This window comes from Bos indicus x Bos taurus, chromosome 22 (assembly GCF_003369695.1).
Source record: "Bos indicus x Bos taurus breed Angus x Brahman F1 hybrid chromosome 22, Bos_hybrid_MaternalHap_v2.0, whole genome shotgun sequence".
In the NCBI taxonomy this organism is placed as follows: domain Eukaryota; kingdom Metazoa; phylum Chordata; class Mammalia; order Artiodactyla; family Bovidae; genus Bos; species Bos indicus x Bos taurus.
The window spans coordinates 44,517,870-44,541,864 of NC_040097.1; the positions used below are offsets into that span (position 1 = coordinate 44,517,870).

General features: G+C 39.4%; 1 protein-coding gene across 5 annotated transcripts in view; it reads right to left on the reverse strand.

The window, feature by feature from the left end:
• TCAIM (T cell activation inhibitor, mitochondrial) overlaps positions 1 to 23,995 on the reverse strand; it is a 38,158-nt gene that overhangs the window by 9,372 nt on the left and 4,791 nt on the right. For all 5 annotated transcript variants that reach the window (XM_027522703.1, XM_027522699.1, XM_027522702.1 and 2 more), the window contains 7 exons: positions 19,435 to 19,507; positions 13,988 to 14,123; positions 11,289 to 11,442; positions 7,328 to 7,580; positions 2,525 to 2,647; positions 1,120 to 1,217; positions 766 to 857 (listed from right to left, as the gene is read on the reverse strand). In XM_027522703.1, coding sequence (XP_027378504.1) covers positions 766 to 857; positions 1,120 to 1,217; positions 2,525 to 2,647; positions 7,328 to 7,580; positions 11,289 to 11,442; positions 13,988 to 14,123; positions 19,435 to 19,463 — 885 coding nt within the window. In that variant the 5' untranslated portion in view covers positions 19,464 to 19,507. The remainder of the gene's footprint in view (positions 1 to 765; positions 858 to 1,119; positions 1,218 to 2,524; positions 2,648 to 7,327; positions 7,581 to 11,288; positions 11,443 to 13,987; positions 14,124 to 19,434; positions 19,508 to 23,995) is intronic.

A 23,995-nucleotide genomic window follows, 5' to 3' on the forward strand; every position in this document is an offset into this window, starting at 1 on the left:
AAATATATGTTCATTTAAACTTTGTAGATAAATGTTTATAGCAGCTTTATTTTTAAGTGGCCAAATGCTGACATAACCCAATATCCATCAATAAGTGAATGGAAAAACAAACTGGTATATATCCACCGGACAGAATACTTTGGGGAAATAAAAAAATTCTTGATACATGCAATAGCATGAATGAATCTCAAAATAATTATGCTGACTGAAAGAAATCAGATTCTCCCCAACATACTCTGTGATTCTACTCAGATACAAGTCTAGAAATGTAAACTAATCTATAGTCACAGAAAGCAGACCAGTGGCTGCTTTGGGAGGAGGTGGTGGGATGGAGAGAGGGTTTACACAGGGACATGCACATAATTTTGTGGGTAATGGGTGTGTTCACTCTCTTGATTATGGTAATGGTTTCACAGGTATTTACATACGTCATATCTCATCAAATTATACCCACCAAATATGCACAGCCTATTGTGTCAATTATATACAGTAAATCTGTTAAAAAGAAAACCAAAAAGCCCAATAGAATGTAGGCCTTTAGGCTGTGCTTTAGAAAAGACTGTAAAATTTTCCAAATAAAAATGGACTTAAAAATCAGTCATCTAAGAATTTAAACTACTAAATATAAGACATCTGCTCTGCAAACAGCTGAAACTATGATTCAAAGTTTTTTTTAGTTTGCTGACATATTAGCAGTTTTCTGAAACAAAAGTATGTTGAAGACAAATCTTTGTTTGTTTGTTTTGCTTTTAAGCTTTTTCTTACTTTTGTCCAGTGGTGATGGACATCCATTGTTCCTAGCATCACATGGCCCACTGCACTCATCCCGGACCGGTCTGTAAATATTATTGTACATCCTGATGATAAAACACAAACCCTTTGGTCACTGTCCAGAGAGGCTTCATTTTTTTAGCACTCTGCAAATAATTACTTACATTTCATGTATCAATTCAGGAGTAAACTTGGTAGAAGTTACTGTTTCATTCAAAGAGGAGACCTAACAATTCAGCTGAGATCAAGTCACATCTACAAAGACTTTCAACAGTTTTCTTCTAGAATTTACAGATTTGTATAGCTGTTAAGGGATATGGATTTCGGAAGTGAGTGGAAATTGTTTACCTTTTGCATTTTTCAGGGTTTCCAAGTTCTGCTGGGCTAAGCGGCCTAAACTGTGTAGTTGGCTGCAGCGGTGGGCGATGCCCCAGCTCCTCTGCCACCTGGTCCAACAGAGCACACAGGCCCGTTACCACCCGTGTCCCCCCAGAGGGAGGCGCACGCTCACCCCCACCTGCCTGACTCCTGTGAAAGCTCCAAGTGTAAACACTTTCCTTATAAATCTGAGTTATCTTCAACAATTGCAATTTAAATATAGAAGAATATATAAGTACTATGTGATTCTGCAAGCACAGGATAAAGGTGCTGTTACTGTATCCAAATAGTCATTTGGTTCAATATAAGAAAACAGTTCTCATAATGAAGGTTGAAAGCAAAACAGGCTGCAGCAAAATGGTCATAGAAGGTGAAGCACCAAGCCAGACGACAATACCGCAGGGAGTCCCATGAATGAATCACACCACCCTCTCCTTAGGGCTGTAGCTGTTAAATCTATTTTATAATAAACTTCAGCAAATAATTTCTAAGTTTGTGAAAACTTTTTAAAAAGTCATATGGTGATTATAGTTAATAATAATACTGTAATGCATTTTAAAGAGTAGATCTTAATAGTTCTCATCACAAGAAAAAAATTTTCCTAGCTATGTATGATGACAGATGTCAACTAGACTTATTGTGGTGATCGTTTTATAATGACTATGAAAAATGAATTATTACGTAAAACACTTGGAACTGCTATAACGCTATATATCAACTATATCTCAATTAAAAAAATTTTTAAAAGTCATGCTATATAACATAGAACCAAAGAATACAACATTTTTTTTTTCTTTCCCTTTTTTTTTTTAGTTGTTCAGTCAGATGTGTCCAACTCTTTGTGACCCTATAGACTGTAGCCCGCCAGGCCCCTGCCATGGAATTCTCCAGGCAAAAATACTGAAGTGGGTTGCCATTTCCTTCTCCAGGGAATCTCCCCTCCCCAGGGATCAAACCTGTATTTCCTGTGTCTCCTGCATTGCATGTGGATTCCTTACCTGCTGAGCCATCAAGGAAGTCCTTCTTTTCTCTTTTTAAACTCAAATACCAAACTTATATGATGGAGAAATACTGATTTTTTTATACATTATATGCATATGGAAAAGTATATTTTTCTTATAAGCCCATTATGTTATTATGCTGAAACAAATTATTATGCTAAAAATGTCAGTATCTAAGCCTTACTTCACCTTATTAAATAATTAATTCATAATGGTTTTCTTAGATAAACATTTGATTAGTTTCATAAAAAGATAATTGAAAATTTAGTGAACAGAATAATTAAAGATGCGAATATTTAACTGTTAGAAACCTTTACCAATAGGTAACACATGTTTATTTTAATATATAAATCACGTTTTCTCATCTTCATTACCTGATATCTGACAGCTGCAACTGATGAGACAGTTCATCTTTTAAACGATCCAGTTCTTGTCTAAGTGGCAAACTATTCTTCAGCTTTTTAACAGCACTTTCCCCGTTGTTGTCTAACCAGGATCTAGAAAGAAAAAAAAAAGAGATGTACACTTTGCAATACTAACTATAATGCAAACATTTCTACTATTGAAAGATGTGTTCATTACCTTAAAGCAGTCCCAATGTTAAAGTGAGTTTCCCATCAAACCTTTACCAAGTTATAAGTACTCCTGCCAAGTCTACTTTTAGAGTAAACTCCTACTTCTAAAACAGGCTTCTTGGAGAACCGCCAGTACCTGTTAATCATATTTTAGTTATGACAACTTCCTTAGCCTATCAAAAAATTAAACTTTCATTACACCAAGCTTGTTACTAGATTTTCAGAGATGGGATGATTTTTTAAAAATCAAAGATGCTTCAAGGACTTCTCTGGTGGTCCAGGGATTAAGACTCCATGCTTCCAAAGCAGGGGGTGTAGGTTTGATCCCTTGCTGGGGAACTTAAAATCCTGCATGTCCCAGCCCCCTTTCCCCCAAAAGGCTGAATATTTAGGAATTCCCTGGTGATCAAGTGGTTGGGACTCTGTGCTTCTGCTGCAGGGGGCATGGGTTTGATCCTGGGTTTGGGGATTAAGATACTGCATGCCCTGCAGTGTGGCCAAAAAATAAAGAATAATAATTTTTAAAAAAGCATTAAAAATAAATAAGTTAAAAAAAATTAAACCTCCCTTATGCTTATCACACTTTTCAGAAGGCTCCACTAGGCCTTCACTTACATCAGTCATCTCCACACGAGGGCAGGACTACCCCCTTCTCCAACTAGAGCAAATGATGTGGTCGTGCAGCCAGATGGTGAAAAAGTCAACTCAGAAGACGTACCGAATGGCACTGGTACCATTTAAAAGGCACTATTTCCTGATGAAGGAACTTGTGAAGGTAACTCTATGGATTCTAACTGGGTAGATCCAGCTTCTTCCTTGGTTTTCATCCTGTCTATTAGCACCCTGAGTTCTCTCTGCTCACCGCAGATCCTGCCCCCTGCCCACCTTTCTGCCCAAAGGCTCCCACTGCTCAGACCTTCCCAGTCAGTGCCCACCTCCTCCTCCCAAGTGGGTCTGCTGGTCCCTTAGTTTCTTCCCACCCAACTGAGCGGCCTGCTCAAGTCTCACCTCTCCCAACCTTGATCTTTCTCCTATCATGGGCTCAGTAGAAAGATGTTCTCTTAAATCTGCATTTCTGAGAACATTTACCTCAGTGAAGTCTTAAAAGAGAAAATGAACATCAAAGTCTGCCGAGGGATTAGAGGGGGACAGCTTTCAGAACAGAGCTGCAGGCAGCCGAGGTGGCCTTGTGCAGAACAGCACGCTCCACCCGCTCCCCGCTCTCAGGCTGTCTCTCCCTCAGTGTTATAATGGCCACAGCACAGGCATGCTGGCTCTGGTGCAGGGTTTCTCTTTCTCAAGGGAGGTCTGCATAAACAGGGCCTGGGTTGTGCCTGGGAGTGCAAGAGTGGCCGTGGTAGAATAGCAAGCAGACTCCAGGACCAGAGGAATATTTTGGGTGGAGGTGGAGTGGGCCCTGGGTACAGCTGAGAAAGAGAAAGCTCCAGGGAGGCTGGGGGAAGATGGTCTAAAGTGCCCCACCCTCAGGACATCTGACACCCCACTGGACACCTGTCAGTGAGTCCAGGTGTTATGATAATGGTGTAGAAAGGCTCATTTGTCCATCTCAAAAATGCCTGCCAAGTAAACTTTTTTGGGGTTCTTTTTAATAGTCACTTTAAAGGTTTTAAATGTTGTAATCAACAATATTTAAAAACTAATCAAGTGGAGGGAATTCCCTGGTGGTCCAGTGGTTAGGACTCCACACAGGGCACGGGTTTGATCCCTAGTTGGGGAACTAAGATCCTGAAAGACATGTGATGTGGCCAAAAAAAGAAAGTCAAGTTGAAACTCTCAGAACCAGACAAATATTTATCCTGAAGGCCTAAGAGTATAAGGAAGACACATCTAGTAAGGAGCAGAGAGATAAGCAACTAGAAGAGAATATATGAGCTTCTATGAGAACAAAGCAAGAATGAATTACTTCTGCCTGGAAGGTTCTACAGAGCAGGTATAAGTGACCTGGAACCTGAGAGATGGATTAGGTTTTCCCAGGCAGATTAGTGAGAGGGAAGGGCGTGCCCACCAGGCTAGCACACAGGAACTGTGAGAAGAACCAGATCACACAATGCCCGGGGGTGGGGTGGGGCATGAGATAAGACTGGAGAGGGATGTGTGTGTGTGTGCATGTGTGTGACAGAGAGAGAGAGAGAGATCATAAAATGTCTTGCACATTGGGATAAGGACCTGGGATCTTGCACTCTTAAGTAAAGGTGTCCTACGTTGGTTTTTTTTTTTTTTTGGCCGCTGCAGGGATCTTAGTTCCTGGACAGAGGTGAACTTGGCCCCCTGCAGTGGAAGTGCAGAGTCCTCACCACTGGACCGCCAGGGGAGTCCCTACATTCCACATATTTTTGATTCACTAATTGTGTGCAGTTGTTAATAATTCTTCCTACTCCCCTTTTAAGAATATTGGTAAAGACTTTGTCATTTCTGCATGGTGTGTGAGAAATAAGAAAAGTAAAAATATCTTACTTTATGTCATGATTATTAGCTATTACAATTTTTCCATTTTCCCTCACTTATTAAGTAATACATATTAATTTACTTTAAATTAGGTAAAAAAAAGGATGATTTGTAGACAAATGAATTATCAAGCAAATACCATGTTTCCTTTTGGGACCAAATGTCTTAAAATGTGGACTGAAATAGAATCTTATGATTAATATATTCATGACCTGATTTTTTGAATTCTTACATTTAATGTATAAAATTTAAGTGGCCTAGTTTAACAATTTTTGTGTTTTGCTTCTAAACCCTGAGACAAAAATGAAGGTTCTACAGCTGGCATTTATCTGTCTATGTAGACATCAGGTCTATGTGACAGCTTCAGGTGAACCACGAAGGCACTCAGCCATACATATACATGCAGTCATTCCTCCCCATTAAAGCAGTTTTAAGGGGACTGCAAGGTCTGTTATAAGCAAGACTAAAACGTGTTAAAACGTGTAATGCTGTATCATTAATTTCATTTGCCAAAACTAAGAAAAGCTATGTAGCTAATAATGGGGTTTACTTCATTGTCTGACAAGATACATAGCAGTGGACACTGCATTTTGTCAATAAATTAGAATGTTAAATTTCCACCAACTTCAATTTCTAAAACAATGGTTTACTCAATTTATGTTATCTTCTTTGAGAGGAGACAAGTCAAAATGACATGATTTGAGCTAGTGCTGGTAATTATTGGGCTTTCCTGGTGGTGCAGATGGTAAAGAATCCATGAGAGCATCAATTAAAAAAAAAGTACACCTATGGAGAAAATCAAGAATTCATAGTAACACAACTCATCTACACTCAGGAATTTTCCTTTAAGACAATGTATCTCCTACTAAAACAGCAGATACTTTTATTAAGTCAACACTAGTGAAATTAACAGAGGCACTGTTGAAAAAAAAAAAAACACCCCCCAAAAAACAGGCCCTTTACATTCATTGCTGAGTCACTTCTACTGCTATCATCTGTATTAAGCTACTTTACATTTCCATATTAAACCTTGAGTTCTCCATACTGCGCCTACAGCACTTCACAGTCACACTTATTTAACGGTTCTTTAATTCAGTGTTAATAAAAATGCTGGATAGGTTTTATGAATCTGTGAAGCAGATTAGTATCAGAGAGAGAGATGATTAAAACATAGTCCCTATTCTTAAAAACTCTATCTATTAATAGTATAATATAATATAACGTAAGAGAGTCTTTTATTAAAGACTCAAGAATTTTACTGGATGAACTACATACAAGGAAGGAAATCGTACTTGGCTTGGACAAGGAACCAGTAAAAGAGCAGTTATCTTGGGGAACTGGCTTTTCCCAGTTCCAATCTTTTTTCATTAGTTTGCCAGCTGACTAACTCTGAGTTCAGGGACCCCGGAACAGTCTTTTCACAATGGTTACACATTTAGCACCAGGCCAAAACTGTACCCCATGAAACACTCAACTGAACCACAGGCTAATTGCTTCTCTGAATTTCTTTAATAGGTTATCTTAAGCCTCTTGACTTAATGGTGCAACAAATCTTATTCTTGCTCTTTTGCCCTGACTTATCCAATCCCACTTTTTTCTATACTGAAAGGTATAGGTAACACATTCCCAAGCTTTGGTTTATCTGGACACACTGTGAGGAATACCCTCTTAAGGGTGTAAGCAGAGCAATACCCTCTTAACGGTGTGAGCAGAAGCCTCATGGGCTGGAATCCAATGCATGTAAGGCTGAGACACTCTCTTCTAGCTCATACTCAAAACAAAACAATTTTCAGTGTTTGGTATCAAAAGGCAAAAAAAAAAAAAATCAAATACCATTAGAAGTATTCTGGCCACTCTGAGTAGGAAGTACGAAATATCTTTTTTGTAATGGTTACTGGGTTAACTATATTGATTGCATTACTTTTCCTGGAAAATTAAACTTTTATTTTTATTTTTTCAATTAAAATTTTTTTATTTTGGATTCACCATACAGCATGCAGGATCTCAGTTCCCCAAGCAGGGACTGAGCCCCTGAGCCCCCTGCAGTGAAAGCTCAGAGCCTTAACCAGTGGATCACCAGGATCTTAGACTACAATTTTAAACATAAACAACAGGTAAGTAAAAACTCTTACATACGTTAGGGTTGTTTCTGTTCTCCAGACTTGCTCGAGGTCTTCATCAGGGTCCTTGAATCCAGTAAAGGAGTAGTAAGACTTGTCCCATTTGATGGGCCTGTCAGATGTCCTTTTGGCCTCTTTGAGAGGCTGGGAATGCACATTAGTATTCAAGCTTTGGACATGTTCAATAGATAAACTGCAGGAGTTGAGAATATACAATACTGTGCTTAGCAGATCTCTGGTGTGCAAAGTAAATTTGACTGCTCGAAATCCTAGAGAATATAATTCCCCCAAACAGTTAATACAGATGATTATTTGCTTTACTTTAAAAACATTTTTTTCACACAACATTTATAGAATCAAAATCTTTTAAAACACTCCATTACCAATTAAAATTCACCCTATTGAAAAATCATCTGTAAATGGAAACTGACGTCCCTTCTTCAGAACTGTACCATACTATCTTGATCTTTATGAAGTTCTCTGTCAGCTCCCTTTTCTAGTTTGGCACCAGTGACCCCGGGCCAAGAAGAGGATTGAGAATATTTTTCAATGCTGTTCATAAATTGTATCTCTACAGTCTAAGGAATGGGAAAGTTCTATAAGCAAATGTCCACCAAAGACAGTCTCCAGGGCTGAGGCCCAGGGGAAGGGCAGAGGCAGGGGAGGCTGCCCGGGGACGGTGGTTCGTGGAGGGGGCCAATCCAGTCTCAGTGGTCACAGAAACTCATCTTAAATTTTCTCTATGATTAAAGAGTATGTGCTTATACTCCCCTATCCCCATCTTGTGACTCAGTATTTTCAGAAGTGACTCAAAATTCCCCAATTTTTTAAAAGTCAGCACTTCACAATCTGATTTTAATACAGGTAGCCACTGTGCTCAGACTAGTAATCTAACTTGTTAAGTCAACAACAGGAAATCTACTGGATTCCCTCGCTACTTATTGGTTATTAAACTTGGCAGTAGTTGAACGTGTATCACTTTTCAATCAACATCCGCATCGGGTACCATTATTATCTCCTTTGAAATGTGAAGAAGCACAGGCTCAAGGGGTTAAGAATAGTGAGTGAGGGTTTACATCTGAGCTGACACCACGCCAAGCATTTTCCCCACTATAAATAACGTGCTGAACCCTTTTTCTTTAAAATTGTTTAAAAACTGGTTTTAAAAATTATATAAGTATTATATAAGTACATCCTTATTGTAAAATGATAGATATAAAGTAAAAGTCTCCTGTTGACAGGCACACAATTTTACTAAATACAATCCTAGTCAAGTACACACTGCCTTATATGGTAGCTACTAGGCATATGTGGCTATTTAAAATAAAATTGATTACAATTAAGTTAAATTTAAAATTCAGTTCCTGGTCACACTAGCTCCACTTCAAGTGCTCAGGAGCCACACGGGGCCAGTGCCGCTGCACCAGACACGCGCACGCACACGAGCGACATCACTGCAGAAGGTTCTCTGACACAGCACTGCTCTAGGCCTGTCCTCTGTGCTTTGTGTGCATGTTACACATGACATACACACTTATGTCTTTGCACACACACACCCCTATGGCGTGAACTGCTCCATTGAAACATATACACTCAGCTGTGTCTGACTCTTTGAAACCCCATAGATGGTAGCCTGGAGGTTCCTCTGTCCATGGAATTCTCTAGGCAAGATACTGCAGTGGGTTGCCATTCCCTTCTCCAGGAGATCTTCCTGAGCCAGGGATCGAACCCAGGTCTCCTGAATTGCAGGCAGATTCTTTACTGCCTAATCTTACACCAGGGAAGCCCCATATAAACTACACCATTCTGCATGTATTACTTTGAACTTGCTTTTGTTATTTAACCTGGGGACTCCTCCATATCTGTATGTACATGTCAACCTATTTCGTTTTAGTAGTGCCATGCTAATCCACATAATGAATGTAGCATAATTCATTTTACACTTCTGAAACTGATGGGCATAAAAATTGTTCTTAATTATTCACCGCTCCATTCAAGGCTGAAATGTGCTTTTTTCGTGTCTTTGCCACTGATGACAGTCATCACAATCTAGATTGTTCTCAGAGATACCTATTCTGCCTGCCACACAGATTTACAGAGTCTAGAACATGCAAACTAAGAGTTTTTAGTTGAATCATTGATGGTAATGTGAGAGAAATACTGGTAGAATTATTCTAGGTGGTGAAAGAGGAAAGGAAAATCCAAATTCCTGCAGTTGAGGTTTGGAAGAAATAGTTTATCCTCAGAAGAGATGAGTCAAGGAATAAATCTCAATTTCTCTCCTAATTTACCAACTCCATTAATCACTTAATTCAATGTAAGAGCTGCTACATAGTTTGGAATGCCTGTGCCAGACTGCATGCATCCTTTATTGGGAATATTATCTAATTAACTCAGTTTGCATTTACTAAGGCTAAACATTTTTACATGCTTATTGGCTACTTGTTGTTCAGTCACTTAGTTGTGCCCGACTTTTTGCAACCCCATGGACTGTAGCCCACAAGGCTCCTCTATCCATGGGATTTCCCAGGCAAGAATATTGGAGTGGGTTGCCATTTCTTTCTCCAGGGGATCTTCCCGACCCAGGGATGGAACCCTCATCTCCTGCTTGGCAGGTGGATTCTCTGCCACTGAGTCATTTGGGAAGATCCATTGGCTATTTATGGGTATTATTTCTTGAAATGCCTAGACACTGTTTGCCAATCTTTGTAACTGAGCTACTCTTTTCTTTCTGACACCTAAAAACTCCTTATATACTATCATTATCTTTTTCTCACTTATGCTACGTTTTCTCTCATCTCTTAATTATTTTTCACAATCTATTTTTATTTAGTAAATGGTTCAAAGTTAACCATTAACTGCAAGTAGAGGATTTTTCTCTTTGCTTAGCCAAAGCTGACTACAGCTATTTGTTTTAGCATTAATTCACAGAAAACTCTTAGTAAATCTTTAAATTGTTTTAAAGTTAATTCCAAAAAAGTTATTTCCTCAAGAATGACAAAAAGGATGGATGTTTAGAGAAGAATGGACCCACATTTACCCTTAGTTTTAAGTATTATTGGGACTTCCCTGGTGGTTCAGAAGGTAAAGATTCTGCCTACGGTGCAGGAGACCTGGGTTCAATCCCTGGGTGGGGAAGATCCCCTGGAGCAGGAAATGGCAAATCACGCCAGTATTCTTGCCTGAGAAATCCCATGGATAGAGGAGCCTGGTGGGCTAGAGTCCATGGGGTTGAAAAGAGCTGGACATGCAAAGCAGTGGCAAAGGACCAAACAGAACACTGTACGTTAAGACTGATCAGATTTTAGAAATAGTATGAGGCTGGGGTTAGAGAGTTCAAAGACCCTTAGTCTGTCTCCATGGTCCTGGGGCATTACTAAGTTACAGTTGGGCAAACACTAGGTACCTTACAGGGTACTCTGAGGACTAGATGAGAAAAGGTAAGCTATACTTTAAAAAATGTATAAATTGTCATGTACACATTTAATACTTAAAACCAGCACTGAACTAGGAAGGGGACAAGCAGAAACATTTTCTAGTCAAAAAAGTTTAAACATTAAAAGAGGCTCATCCATATATACACTGCCATATACAAAACGGCCAGTGGGAAGCCGCGCACAGCACAGGGAGCTCAGCTCTGTGCTCCGTGATGACCTGGAGCGGTGGGATGGGGATGGGGTGGGCAGAGTTCAAGGGGGAGGGGGTGTCTGTGTACATATAACTTGTTCACTCTGTTGTACAGCAGAAACTAATACAACATTGTAAAGCAACTATCCTTAAGGGAAAAAAAAAGAGGCTCATCAAACAGAAGTAGCCAGGAATAAAATCTAACTCCAAGAAAACACCTGATTAAATGATATTACTTTCTACGACAAGGCTTCACTCCAAAGGTCTTCAAGCAACTTTTAGACAGGTTGAACTCATACCAAATGAAGCCTGCAAGGGTGCAAGGGACACATGAGAAATAAGAAATGTACCCGAAGTGCTGAAGTGTTCCTGGCCGTCAGAGGGATTCTGATCTGTTTCTCTTACATAAAACACAAGCTGGGTTGGTTTCAAAGACTTGAAGCCTGGTTTCTGAAGGTTTTCTAAGTAGGCACTTAATCTCTTAAGGGAATTTTCATTGACTTCCTGGAAAAAAAAAATTGAGACATTTATGTACAAAATAGACAAGGAAACATCAGAAATTATATCCCAACCTTTTACACACACTATTGAGGGTATTAAAGAATTTAGTATTAAAAAAGGTTGGGATTTCATAGCTCCTCGGTACAGGGTAAAATTGAATCCATACCTCACAACATATAACTCCACAGAGAAGAGATGAAAAAAAAAAAAATGTAGCTACAAAGGTATTAGAAGAAAACATGGCTGAGTTCCTTTATAAATGAGATGTAGAAAAAGCCTGCTGCTGCTGCTAAGTCGCTTCAGTCGTGTCCGACTCTGTGCGACCCCACAGACGGCAGCCCACCAGCCTCCCCCATCCCTGGGATTCTCCAGGCAAGAACACTGGAGTGGGCTGCCATTTCCTTCTCCAATGCATGAAAGTGGAAAGTGAAAGTGAAGTCGCTCAGTTGTGCCCCACTCTTAGCGACCCCATGGACTGCAGCCCACCAGGCTCCTCCGTCCATGGGATTTTCCAGGCAAGGGTACTGGAGTGGAGTGCCATTGCCTTCTCCTAGAAAAAGCCTAACTATGACTAAATATCTCAAGTAATAAATGATTGATAAATCCAATTACATAATAAAAACTTAATATAGTACAAGGGACTATATTCAATATCTTGTGATAAACCATAATGAAAAAGAATATAAAATACATATATATGTATAACCGAATCATTGTGCTATACAGCAGCAATCAACACACTGTAAATCAACTATACCTCAATTTTAAAACAAGCTTAAAAAAAGAACACATAAAAAACCACACACACACACACACACACAAAATTCTATAGATATAAACTGACTCTCAGCTATATTGTGTTGGGGGGTGTGATGATTTACTAACTAGAAGGATTTACAGAACTCAGAAAAGCTGTTATACTCATGGTTACACTTTATTACAGCAAAAGGATACAGATTAAAATCAGCAAAGGGAAAATGTGTGTAGGGTGGAGTCCAGGAGGGACCAAGTGCAAGGTCCCAGTCGTTCTCTCCCAAGGACGTTGTACAGACAGTGCTTAAGCTCCCAGCAAGGACATGTGACAACATCAGAAGCACTGCCAACCACAAAAGCACATTCAAGCCTTGGGGGCCAGGGCTTTTACTGGGGCACTATGTGCCCATGTGACTGACCTTAGTTATTTGTCTCCAGCCTCCCCAGAGGGTCTCAGGCATGAGAAATTATGCCTTTTACCATAACTCACATTGTTAGGATAAACTGTCTGGTGTGGCCCAAGGCTTTGGGCACACAGAAACATTCTTATCAGGCAAGGATATCCTGGGGCTCAGAGCTCATCTCCCAGGAGGCAGTGAAGAGCCAAGACTGAAGCCAGGCATTTCTTTGTAACCAAGCCTGCCGAGTTCACGTTTTATGGCACATAAAAGTTTTAGTCAAAAAAAAAAAAAGGTATATTGGTAGAGGACGGAAATCATCACCTAGTACTAAGCTTAATTTTTCCACACACGTTGGATTTAAAAACTGTAAATTGTGAAACATTCAACTGTATTCATGTATGACATTCCCAATAATTTGTATTACTTTATTACATCTCCAAGGTAGTAGTTATTTTGCTGTTGATTCAATTTACTAATTAGTTAAAAAGGATCTAATTTCTAACAACCAATATAACAACCATCATAATCAGAGTATTTTCTGAAAGCAAAGAAGTAAAACTGATTTATCTTCCATGGTAAGTAGAAAAAGGCAATACAGTATGGTTCTAATTTTCAAGAGTTTTAAATTCCTTTTCATGTTAAACCAGTTATCAGTGTAAGGAAGACAAAAGGAACCAATGAGATAATTTCAAAGCACTTGGTTCTGTAATATTTTATCTAATGTTAAAAAATACTAGTGTTCCTAATTAAGTTTATCATGAGTTATTTTTCACATCAGTTTGCATTCCTTGAGCACACATGAGCTGATGGCATAGGGAAGTGGACCAACAGCAGGCAACTATTCAGCCACTGAAAAACCTTCCTTATATCAACCTTTAAAAAAGGGACTGATTATAGTAACAGAGGCCAGAAGTGGTCTTTCTGACCCTCAATTTTACTTTCAAAACTGGTGCAGAATACATGATTACTCACATACAGAGTTTACACAGTATCTTTTTTTTTTAAGATTTTTTTAATGTGGACCATTTTTAAAGTCTTTATTCAATCTGTTACAATATTGTTTCTACTTTTATGTTTTGGTTTCTTGGTTGTGAGGCAGGTGGGATCTAAGATCCCTGACCAGGGATCAAACCCACACCCTCTGCATTAGAAGGTGAAGTCTTAACCCCTGCACCACCAGGGAAGTTCCTAAGCCGTATCTTTATTGTCTGCCAGAAACACGACAGCTTTCATAAAAAACAACAGCGTTAGTTTCAGGTTCCAGGTCCTACAGTTCAAAGCACTGATTATACCACTATGACAAAACAAACCCAATGTACAGAACACTCTGTATTACACTGTAGCAAAGGTAAATAAATAAACGTAGACTGAACGTTAAACATAAAAATATTTACCCTTTCCCTGGGGTGCTGTCCAAAGAAATCTGGATGTACGGCAAAATAAAATGGCCTCAAGGCATTGACTGCTTCAGCTCCTGATAAAGCTCTTGATAACAGAAAGCAGTATGGAAGTATCTTTCCTGGACATAACCTTTTTAAAAGATATGGATTTATTACTCACTGGATTACTGACACAGACACAAATCCCCCATGAATAAAGCAACAGTAACATTAAGATTACTATGTATGGAAAATATCATAGAAACAATATAGAAACCAGAGTGTAAAGCTTTGTGGTTTTCTGAAATCTACAGAAGAGTAGATTTCAGTGAGTGCTACATGATTTCTATAAACATTGGTTATAAATTCCTCTGATGTAATATCATAAGATAATATTTAATAATAATAAAACTTCCTCTCAAAAGCCTACCTTGAAATGTAAACTGGCTTCACTGCAAATGACAACAATTTTCTGTATCATTTTTGTTTTTCAGATTAAAAAAAAAACCCGATATCCAAAAGAATAATCTTTATTTTAAAGTGAAAATAGTTTGATAATTGTAATGCTTCATAAGAGATATAAAATGTCTTTTAGTTCATTTCATCATTACCAGCATGCTAAAATTTTCCAGTTAGATACCTTGACATCTCATTCTCAAATTTTGGCACAACTCACCTGGGAGTGTTTTTTTAAAAAAGTAGTTTTAAATCCAAATGAGATTATTTGCAATTTCTGGGAAGCACTTTAATGACTTCTATTTTTCAATGTAATAATTTACCTTTTTCACTTTATAATGGGCTGTGAAGTGAAGTGAAATGAAAGTCGCTCAGTTGTGTCTGACTCTTTGCAACCCCAGGGACTGTAGCCTGCCAGGCTCCTCTGTCCATGGGATTTTCCAGGCAAGACTACTGGAGTGGGTTGCCATTCTCTTCTCCAGGGGATCTTCCCAACCCAGGGATTGAACTCAGATCTCCCGCAATGCAGACGGATTCTTTACCATCTGAGTCACTAGGGAAGTCCCAGTGGGCTGTGAAGAAATCTCTAGATACTGTGCTCATTTTGGTCTGTGACATTAGGTGCACTGAGTCTTTGGGGAAGTTTTCTACCTTTACAGTGATTGAGGGACTTCCCTGGTGGTGCGGTGGCTAGGACTTAGTATAGACCCCAATGCAAGGGGTCCAGGTTTGTTCCCTGATCAGGGAAGTAGATCCCACATGCACAACTAAGATTCCATGTGCAGCAAGGAGGACCTGGCACAGCCAAATAAATATATATTTTCAAAAAATAAAATGCTATTATAGAATCATTTCTGGAGATTAAAAAAAAAATCTGAGCACCACCATCATATTTTCAGATTACCTTTCTTTTTTCCAACCTGTACTTGAACCTTCTATAAATTAACATACAGGCTGTGTATTAAGGATTATATAACAGGAGTTTGGACAGTAAAGGAAAAGCTGAAACTCCTCAATAGGAGGCAGGATAAGTAAATGTTAGTGACAGCTCCATTTCCTCTCTATCTGAGTTTAAGCCCCCATTTCCAAATGTGTGATGGACACTTTAGCTATCCTGCCAGCCTCTCAAATTTTAAGTGTCTTAAAAAACGGAGCCGAGGTCACTACTTTTCTTCTAAACTCAGCTTGGATACAAAAGGCAAGGACGCAGCTGGACAGTGCCATCCAGGATTACATTCTTTATTTCTGTTACTGAGGTCCTCTTTTCTTCCTGTTGCCAGTGCAGAACCTCTCAGATCTACTGTTGCCTGAATCAGCTCACCAGCCTCACCTCATTTTTAGTCCTGAAGTCTTACTTTTCACTTTACAGTGTCCTTTGAAACCATTCCTTCTTTCCGATCACCACAAAACTGGACTGCACTGCCTCCGAATCAGTATTCTCCTGTTTCTTTTCCCTAACCATGCTGTATACAGGTTAATTTTCCTAAAATCCCACTATCCTTGGATTCCTTACTGAAACACCTTTGATGGTGTTTCAACTCCTGCAGAGTAAAATCCACTCCTTAGTCTGGTATTTATAACTTCCAATCTATCTTTCCAACTTGATCTTCAAGCACCCCTGACAGAAGCCCTCAGTTTCAGCCCCACTGGCGATCTGCCTTGTCCTTCCCTTTCTTCTCATGATTTCTAAGCTCTCAGACATTCTCTCTGCTCCCCACTTCCGTCTGTCCAAATTGTACTTACTCATTCACTAATTACTGCAGTCCTAGAGATGTGCCAGGAGGCAACGTGCCCAGTCCCCCAGAACCTTCCCTCTTGTATCCTCATTATAAAGTCTTTCCCTCTTCTAAGCTTTAATAAAACAAACTGTGTGCCCCACATACGTGGAACAGAATACCATAAAGTAGAAATGATATATATTCATCCTCCTCAACTACCATGGCATCCTTGAGGGCAGGAAAAACATTTCACAGGTATTTACTGTTGTTCGTTATGCTAGTTTGGGTCTGCTGAAAAGCAGAAGTCAAGACAGAAGTAGATGTGCAAGAGAATGACTGGGAAAGAAAGGAAGTAGGGAGACTTTTCAGACCATGGTTCAGGCCAGACACCTACAGAAGGAGAAAGGGAAGGGACGAACCTTGGGGAGGATGTCTGGGGCTGCTGTCCAGTCCCAAGAAGGGTTCAGTCCTGCCAGTGGGAAGTCTTCCAGCCAGTCACCCACTGGGGACATCCTGTGTCCTGCTGGAGTGAGCCTGACTTGATATTCCTCTTCCTCTCAGCCACTGATGGCCTGAGGGCAAACGCTGAGGTAGACCCAGAGGGGCAGGAGAGCTCAGAGGCTCCCACTATGGGGTCTGGCTAACGTATAGTAAATGACTGTGCAGCAGGTATTTAACGCAAGGAAATAAGAGCAAGAAAAACCAGAGAAACGCTGGGCTGGAAGAAGCACAAGCTGGAATCAAGAGTGCTGGGAGAAATATCAATAACCTCAGATATGCAGATGATACCACCCTTATGGCAGAAAGTGAAGAAGAACCAAAGAGCCTCTTGATGAAAGTGAAACAGGAGAGTGAAAAAGTTGGCTTAAAGCTCAACATTCAGAAAACTAAGATCGTGGCATCTGGTCCCATCACTTCATGGGAAATAGATGGCAAAACAGTGGAAACAGTGGCTGACTTTATTTTTCTGGGCTCCAAAATCACTGCAGATGGTGACTGCAGCCATGAAATTAAAAGATGCTTACTCCTTGGAAGGAAAGTTATGACCAACCTAGACAGCATATTAAAAACCAGAGATATTACTTTACCAGCAAAGGTCTGTTTAGTCAAGGGTAAGGTTTTTCCAGTAGTCATGTATATATGTGAGAGTTGGACTATAAAGAAAGCTGAGCACCGAAGAATTGATGCTTTTGAACTGTGGTGTTGGAGAAGACTCTTGAGAGTCCCTTGGACTGCAAGGAGATCCAACCAGTCCATCCTAAAGGAGATCAGTCCTGGGTGTTCATTGGAAGGACTGATGTTGAAGCTGAAACTCCAATACTTTGGCCACCTGATGTGAAGAGGAGACTCATTTGAAAAGACCCTGATGCTGGGAATGATTGAGGGCAGGAGGAGAAGGGGATGACAGAGGATAAGATGGCTGGATGGCATCACCGACTCAATGGACATGGGTTTGGGTAAACTCTAGGAGTTGGTGATGGACAGGGAGGCCTGGCTTGCTGCGGTTCATGGGGTCACAAAGAGTGGGACACAACTGAGCAACTGAACTGAACTGAACTGAAAGCAATATTGTGTTGCTTTATTTTGTGTGTGTGTTGCTTTAGATTGAGCAAAACTGGTACATGAAACTTCTTTGTAAAGTCCCAGAGAGGAAATATTTTAGGCTTTCAGGGCCATCTGGTTTGTGATGCAACTCTGCAACTCCACTGCTGTAGTGGGAAACGAGCCACAAGCAAGAAATAAGGAGGTGGCTGGGGGCGAATGAAGCTTCAATTACACACACACAGACTGTACAGTCAACTTAGTTGTGAAATCAATTTAGTAATCCATGACCTACATGAAAAACATACAAAAAAACAACCCAGAAAATATATCTCAGAACAGAAAATATTCTGGGATATTATATGTGGCAAGGTTAACTGTTATGAAACTTTTATTTTTATGGGTTAGAGTTAAAATACAGTTTTCTAAGGACTGAGATCAAAAAAGCCAGAAAACTGTGTCTCTATCCACGACAACTAGCGCTCACTGCCATCAGTGGCATGGGGGTGAAGGAGTGGGTATCACTGAAGGAAACAGCCCAGGAAGTGTTGTAAATCCCATCCTTCCAAGCTCCTACAGCCTCTCTTTGTATCAGAGCAAGAGGACACAGCACTTTAGCCTGGTTTTCTACAGCTGAACACTACCATCAGATACCACAACATATAGAATGTCTCAACATCTGCCCAACAACTTTTGGGGATGCTGTCCAGTATCTCATAGCTTCTTTTGTTTCTCTTTTCTTCTTCTTTTAAACCATTTATGTCATAAATTCAGTGAGAGAAAGTCTCCCTTTATTGGATAATCCTCATCATAAACTGAATTGGTGGAAACAGTCTGTTGCCCCTAAAGACACTGCTTTTAACCGTGACTACTGGCTGAGATAGTCACGTATCAACGCATAATTATTTAAAAGTACTAATTAGTGCCAAATGTGTTTTAGTAATCTAAAACTTGACATGTCATTTTTGGGGGGGAGAGTGTGCCCTGAGGCATGTGGGATCTTAGTTCCCTGACCAGGGATTGAACCCATGTCTCCTGCATTCAAAGTGTGGAGTCTTAACCACTGGACCACCAGAGAAGTCCCCAACATTATTTTTATGGAACAGATCAAATTTTATTTTGGTTATATACTTTGAGCCAAATAAATTTACCTTTTTTGACTTGGCTACCAAGAAGCCAGAAATCTATTTGAATAATTGTCTAATCAGTTCTACTTTTTAAACAAATGATCTTTTTTCTCTAGAGGGCATCTGGTTTTCATTTTGGTTAACTGTATATGTGCCTATTACTATGCCAATTAAATTTTATTGAGTTCCTTAAATTCTTTCCTGAAATAGGTAGCATTTAGACTATACATACATAAATAGCAAATACAACAATCAAATAATCTTATTATACAATTTCAATATAAAGTGGTTTTCTTTATGACAGCAACAGACTTGAGGGCAACATAGTAAGATCTGTGCCAAGGACAGACGATCTTCTTTTCCTCTTAAACTTTTCATACTGAACTGTTTTGAAAGATGGTATCTATTCTTTTCACCTTTTACTCTGAATAGATACTTGGGAGAAAGACATGGATGTTTACATGAATTTTCTTTTTCTTACTCCTGCCCTCCACCATAATACAGACAAAATAGTTAGAATTTGATAAAAGTATAATAAATTGAAATTAAACACCTAATAGCTTCCACATACTCCCTCCACCTCCCAAATACTAATAACAGATTGAACCACAAAGCTTACCTCCTCACAGGTCTCAGGTGGCAAAACATTTCTGAATATATATGTAGGTCAAGTTCCAGGCATCCATTAATCACTTAAAAAGTTAAGCAGATACCAGTAATGAAAAAACGGAATTGGAAATTAAAAGCACATTACCATTTACATTAGCAACCCCCCAAAATGAAATACTTAAATTATAAATCTAATGAAATATGTAGAAGATGTATGAGGAAACTGTAAAACTCAGATAAAAAAAATCAAAGAATGAAATGGAGAGATATTCCATGTTCATGAACGGCAAGAGAGATATTCCATGTTCATGAACGGCAAGACTCAATTTTGTCAAGATGTCAGTTCTTTCCACCTTGATTTACAGATTCAATGTAATCCCAATCAAAATCTCAGCAAATTATTATTTGGAAATAACATATACTAGTTTATATGTAGAATAAATAGAATAGCCAACTCAACACTGACGAAGAATGAAGTTGGAAGACTGACACTAGCGGACTTCAAGACTTACTGTAAAGTTACAGGAAGTAACTGGTGAAAGAACACACAAAGAGATCAGTGGGCAGTAAGAGAGCCCAGGAACAGATCTCAAAATACAGCCAATTGATCTTCGACAAAGGCACTACTATGGAGCAATGATAATCTTTTCAATAAACAGTACTGGGACAACTGGACATCCACATGCAAAAATATTAATCCAGTCATACAACTTACACACTTCACAAAAATTAACTCAAGCTGGATCTCAAAGACCTAAATATAAAACATAAAACTACAAAATTCTTAGGCAAGTACCTAGGAGAACACCTAGATGACCTTAGGTATGTCAGTGACTTTTCAGATATAACACCAAAGGTTCAGTCTGTGAAGGAAACAACTGATGCACTGAATTTCATTAAAATTAAAAATTTCGCTCTGTGAAAGACAATGTAGAGGGAAAGAAAGAACAAACCACAGACTGGGAGAAAATATTTGCAAAGAAAATATTTACATATCTGACAAAGGATTGCTATCCAACATACACCAAAAGTATCTTTAAAACTCAGCAACTGGAAAATGGACAACCTGATTAAAACATGGGCCAAAGATTTGAACAGATACCTCATGGAAGAAGATATACAGATGGCAAAAAAGCATATAAAAATATGTTTCACATCACAGGTCTTCAGGGAAATGCAAATTAAGACAACGATATACTACAACACACCTATTGGATTGGCCAAATCCAAAACACTGACGACAAACGCTGGTGAGGCTGTGGAGCAACAGAAACTCTCATTCATGGCTGGCGGGAATGCAAAATGACACAGCCAATTTGGGAGGCAGTTTGGAAACTTCTTACAAAACTAAACAGACTCTTACCATATGATCCAGTAACCACACTCCTTGGTATTTATTCAAATGAACTGAAAACATGTCTACAGACAAACCTGCACACGGATGCTTATTGTGGTTTTATTCATAATTGCCAGATCCGGGAAGCAACCAAGATATCCTTCAGTAGGTGAGCCGATAAACTGTAGTCCATCCAGCTAATTGAATATTACTCAGTACTGAAACAAAGGAGCTCTCAAGCTATGAGGAGACATGGAAGAAATTTAAATGCATATACCTATGTGAAAGAAGCAACCTGGGAAGATTATATACTGTATGATTCCAACTATATGCCATTTTGGAAAAGGCAAAACTATGGTGATAGTAAAAAGATCAGCGGTTGGAAGGGAGGGAGGGATGAATAGGTGAAGCACACAGGATTTTTTGGGCAGTGGAAGTACTCTGTATAATACTACTACATGGTAGATGTATATCATTATACATTTGCCCAAACCTATGAAATGTACAACACTAACAGTGAACCCTAATGTAAACTGTGGACTCTGGGTGATAATCATGTGTCAATATAGGTTCATTGATTGTAATACATGTACAACTCAGGTGTGGGAGGCTATGTGTGTGTAGGGAGGAAGTGGGAATCTGTACTTTGCTCACTTTTGTTGTGAACCTAATATTGCTCTAAAAAACAAAGCTTTTTTTTTTTTTTTTAAGTTTAAGCAGATAAAGGGAAAACATGATTTTAATCACATGAACTTTTCCAATAATTCAGAGCTTCAGCAAAAATTTCAACTATACTATCGTTCCCGTGTCAACTGATGGAGTGACTTTAAAAACTCTGAGCAATCTCTTATTAAAGTCTTGAAATGACTTATTATTCACATGATAATTACCAGGTAAAAAAAATCCTTTCTCCTTTCTTCCCCTGGCTTATGAAGCTTGGAGCTTTCTACACTATTCCATTCTTAATAGCCATGTGGAGCAGCATATTCCCTCAAAACAAAGCACCACATGGCTCAAGTCCTATTCTGTCAAAATCTTAAGCACTAAAATGGTTTAAAATTTTTCAGTTGATGTTTGGTAGAAACCAACACAATTCTGTAAAGCAATAGTCCTTCAATTAAAAAATAATAAATTAATTTAAAATAAAAAATGTTTTCATAATGCAGTTAATGTATCTGAACCAAGGGAATGTAATGAAGCATAACTGCCACTAACAGAAGATGTAGTTTAAAGAAAAGTCAAGAATTACCCACTTAAAAAGTGCATTTGCAAACAACAGTCGATGTTTCCTTTTATTTTCTGGTTGACTGGTGTGGCAAGACCCTCTTGGATACAGAATGTGTTTATAGGCATTCATTTAAATGTTTAAAAAGGTTTTACTTAACCATTCACCTTGCTATTTTGTTTGTAATAAATTCAGATACTAGAAATATTCCTACCATTTGGAAGATTTCTGAGATTAAATGGAGACATAATGAGGGAAGAAGAATCGTTTTTATTCAAGTTTCAGTGCTGTCCTGATGGACTGAATTCTTACCAAACATCGTCACAAAATTAACTGAACAGGACTTTGCTGGTGATACAGTGGATAAGAATCTGCCTGCCGATGCAGGGGGCATAGGTTCAATCCCTGGTCTGGGAAGATGCCACAAGCCCTGGAACAACTAAGCCCTGTGCCACAACTACTGAGTCCGTGCTGCAACTACTGAGCCTGTGCAGCTAGAGCGCATGCTCCACAAGAGGCCACTGCAACGAGAAGCCTGAGCACAGCAGAGAAGAGCAGCCCCCGCGCTGCAACTAGAAAGAGCCCGTGCGCAGCAGTGACGGCCCAGTGCAACCGAAAATAAACAAGGAACTGAACAATCGCGACTTAGTTAAGAGAGAACAGGTACAAGGCTTAAAGTTTGCAAAGAAGAGACCAGAAGACTATACATATCCAACCCCAAACTGGCTCTCTCTAGGTGTAGGCTAGGAAGCCCTTTACTTTTTATATTTCCTAGTTTATTTACCATAAACATGTAAAGTATTTTCTTAAAATTAAAAACAAAAACAAAAACAATGCTGCTGGCATACAAAATTAAACAACAAAAATGACAGGTGTGTTGTTCATTGAGTATTTAAGACAGGCCCCTGGCCCTGGGAAACCTGTCCAGTGATAGCCCTGGACTGGGGTCCCAGTGGAGTTCAAGAAGAAAAGAGTCCTTCACATTCACACGCGACGATATTTCATTTTTCATATTAAGAACATTTATGCCACTTAACTGCAAAAATGATAAAATGAGCTAAAACTGTGGATAAGAAATGAGGAATAATACTCTAGAGGCATATGCTCACCCAAGAACACGAATGGGAAACAGATGAAAACACTAAGCAGCCACACTCTAACCACCATGCTTTTTCTTGAAAAGTCCTAAGTACTGAACAATGGAAAGCACATAGGCCTCCCGCTGCAACAACAACGTGCCTGTTTCAACAGTCTGCGGCAGCAGTATCTTATAAGTTCAAGAAATCACAATGCCTCCATCTGATGTGCAAAATAGGTGATCCAAGTTATGCTCCGCAGCCCACTTTCCAACGCAAGACAACAAAACAAACAAAACAGGGACTTCCCAGGGTCCAGTGGTTATGAATATGACTTCTGGGGGAAGGCAGGGGGCACAGAGAGAAAATGCCAAGTATCACATTAAGAATTTTAGATTCTGATGAGCTGTTGAAATGATAATTTATTGATTTCACTTGTTTCTATTTTAAAAGCAAAACACAATCTGGTTTTAACTGTGTTTTGTGATTTACCACTAGAAAAATTTAAATTACATCTGGGGCTCATACTGTATTTTTATTGGACGCTGCTGATTTAGGCCAACTCAAGGCAAATTTAAGTGAACATGACGCTGTTGGGGAAGGCAGTCTGCACGATGGTTAGGGAGGCTGGAGTCTCCGAGCACGCATGCTCAATTGTGTCCCTCTCTTTGCTGTCCCATGGACTGCAGCCTGCCAGCTTCCGTCCATGGAATTTTCCAGGCAAGAATACTGGAGTGGGGTGTACTGCAACCTGTGTCTCTTGCATTTCTTGCATTGGCAGGTGGATTCTTAACCACTAGCACCACCCAGGAAGCCCGGAGTGTCTGCAACCCATATTCAATTCCTGACTTCATCACTGACTAGCTGTGTGAGAACGGACAAGTTGTTTCACCTCCCTGAGTCTGCTCCTCATCTAATAAACGAAACAGATGAT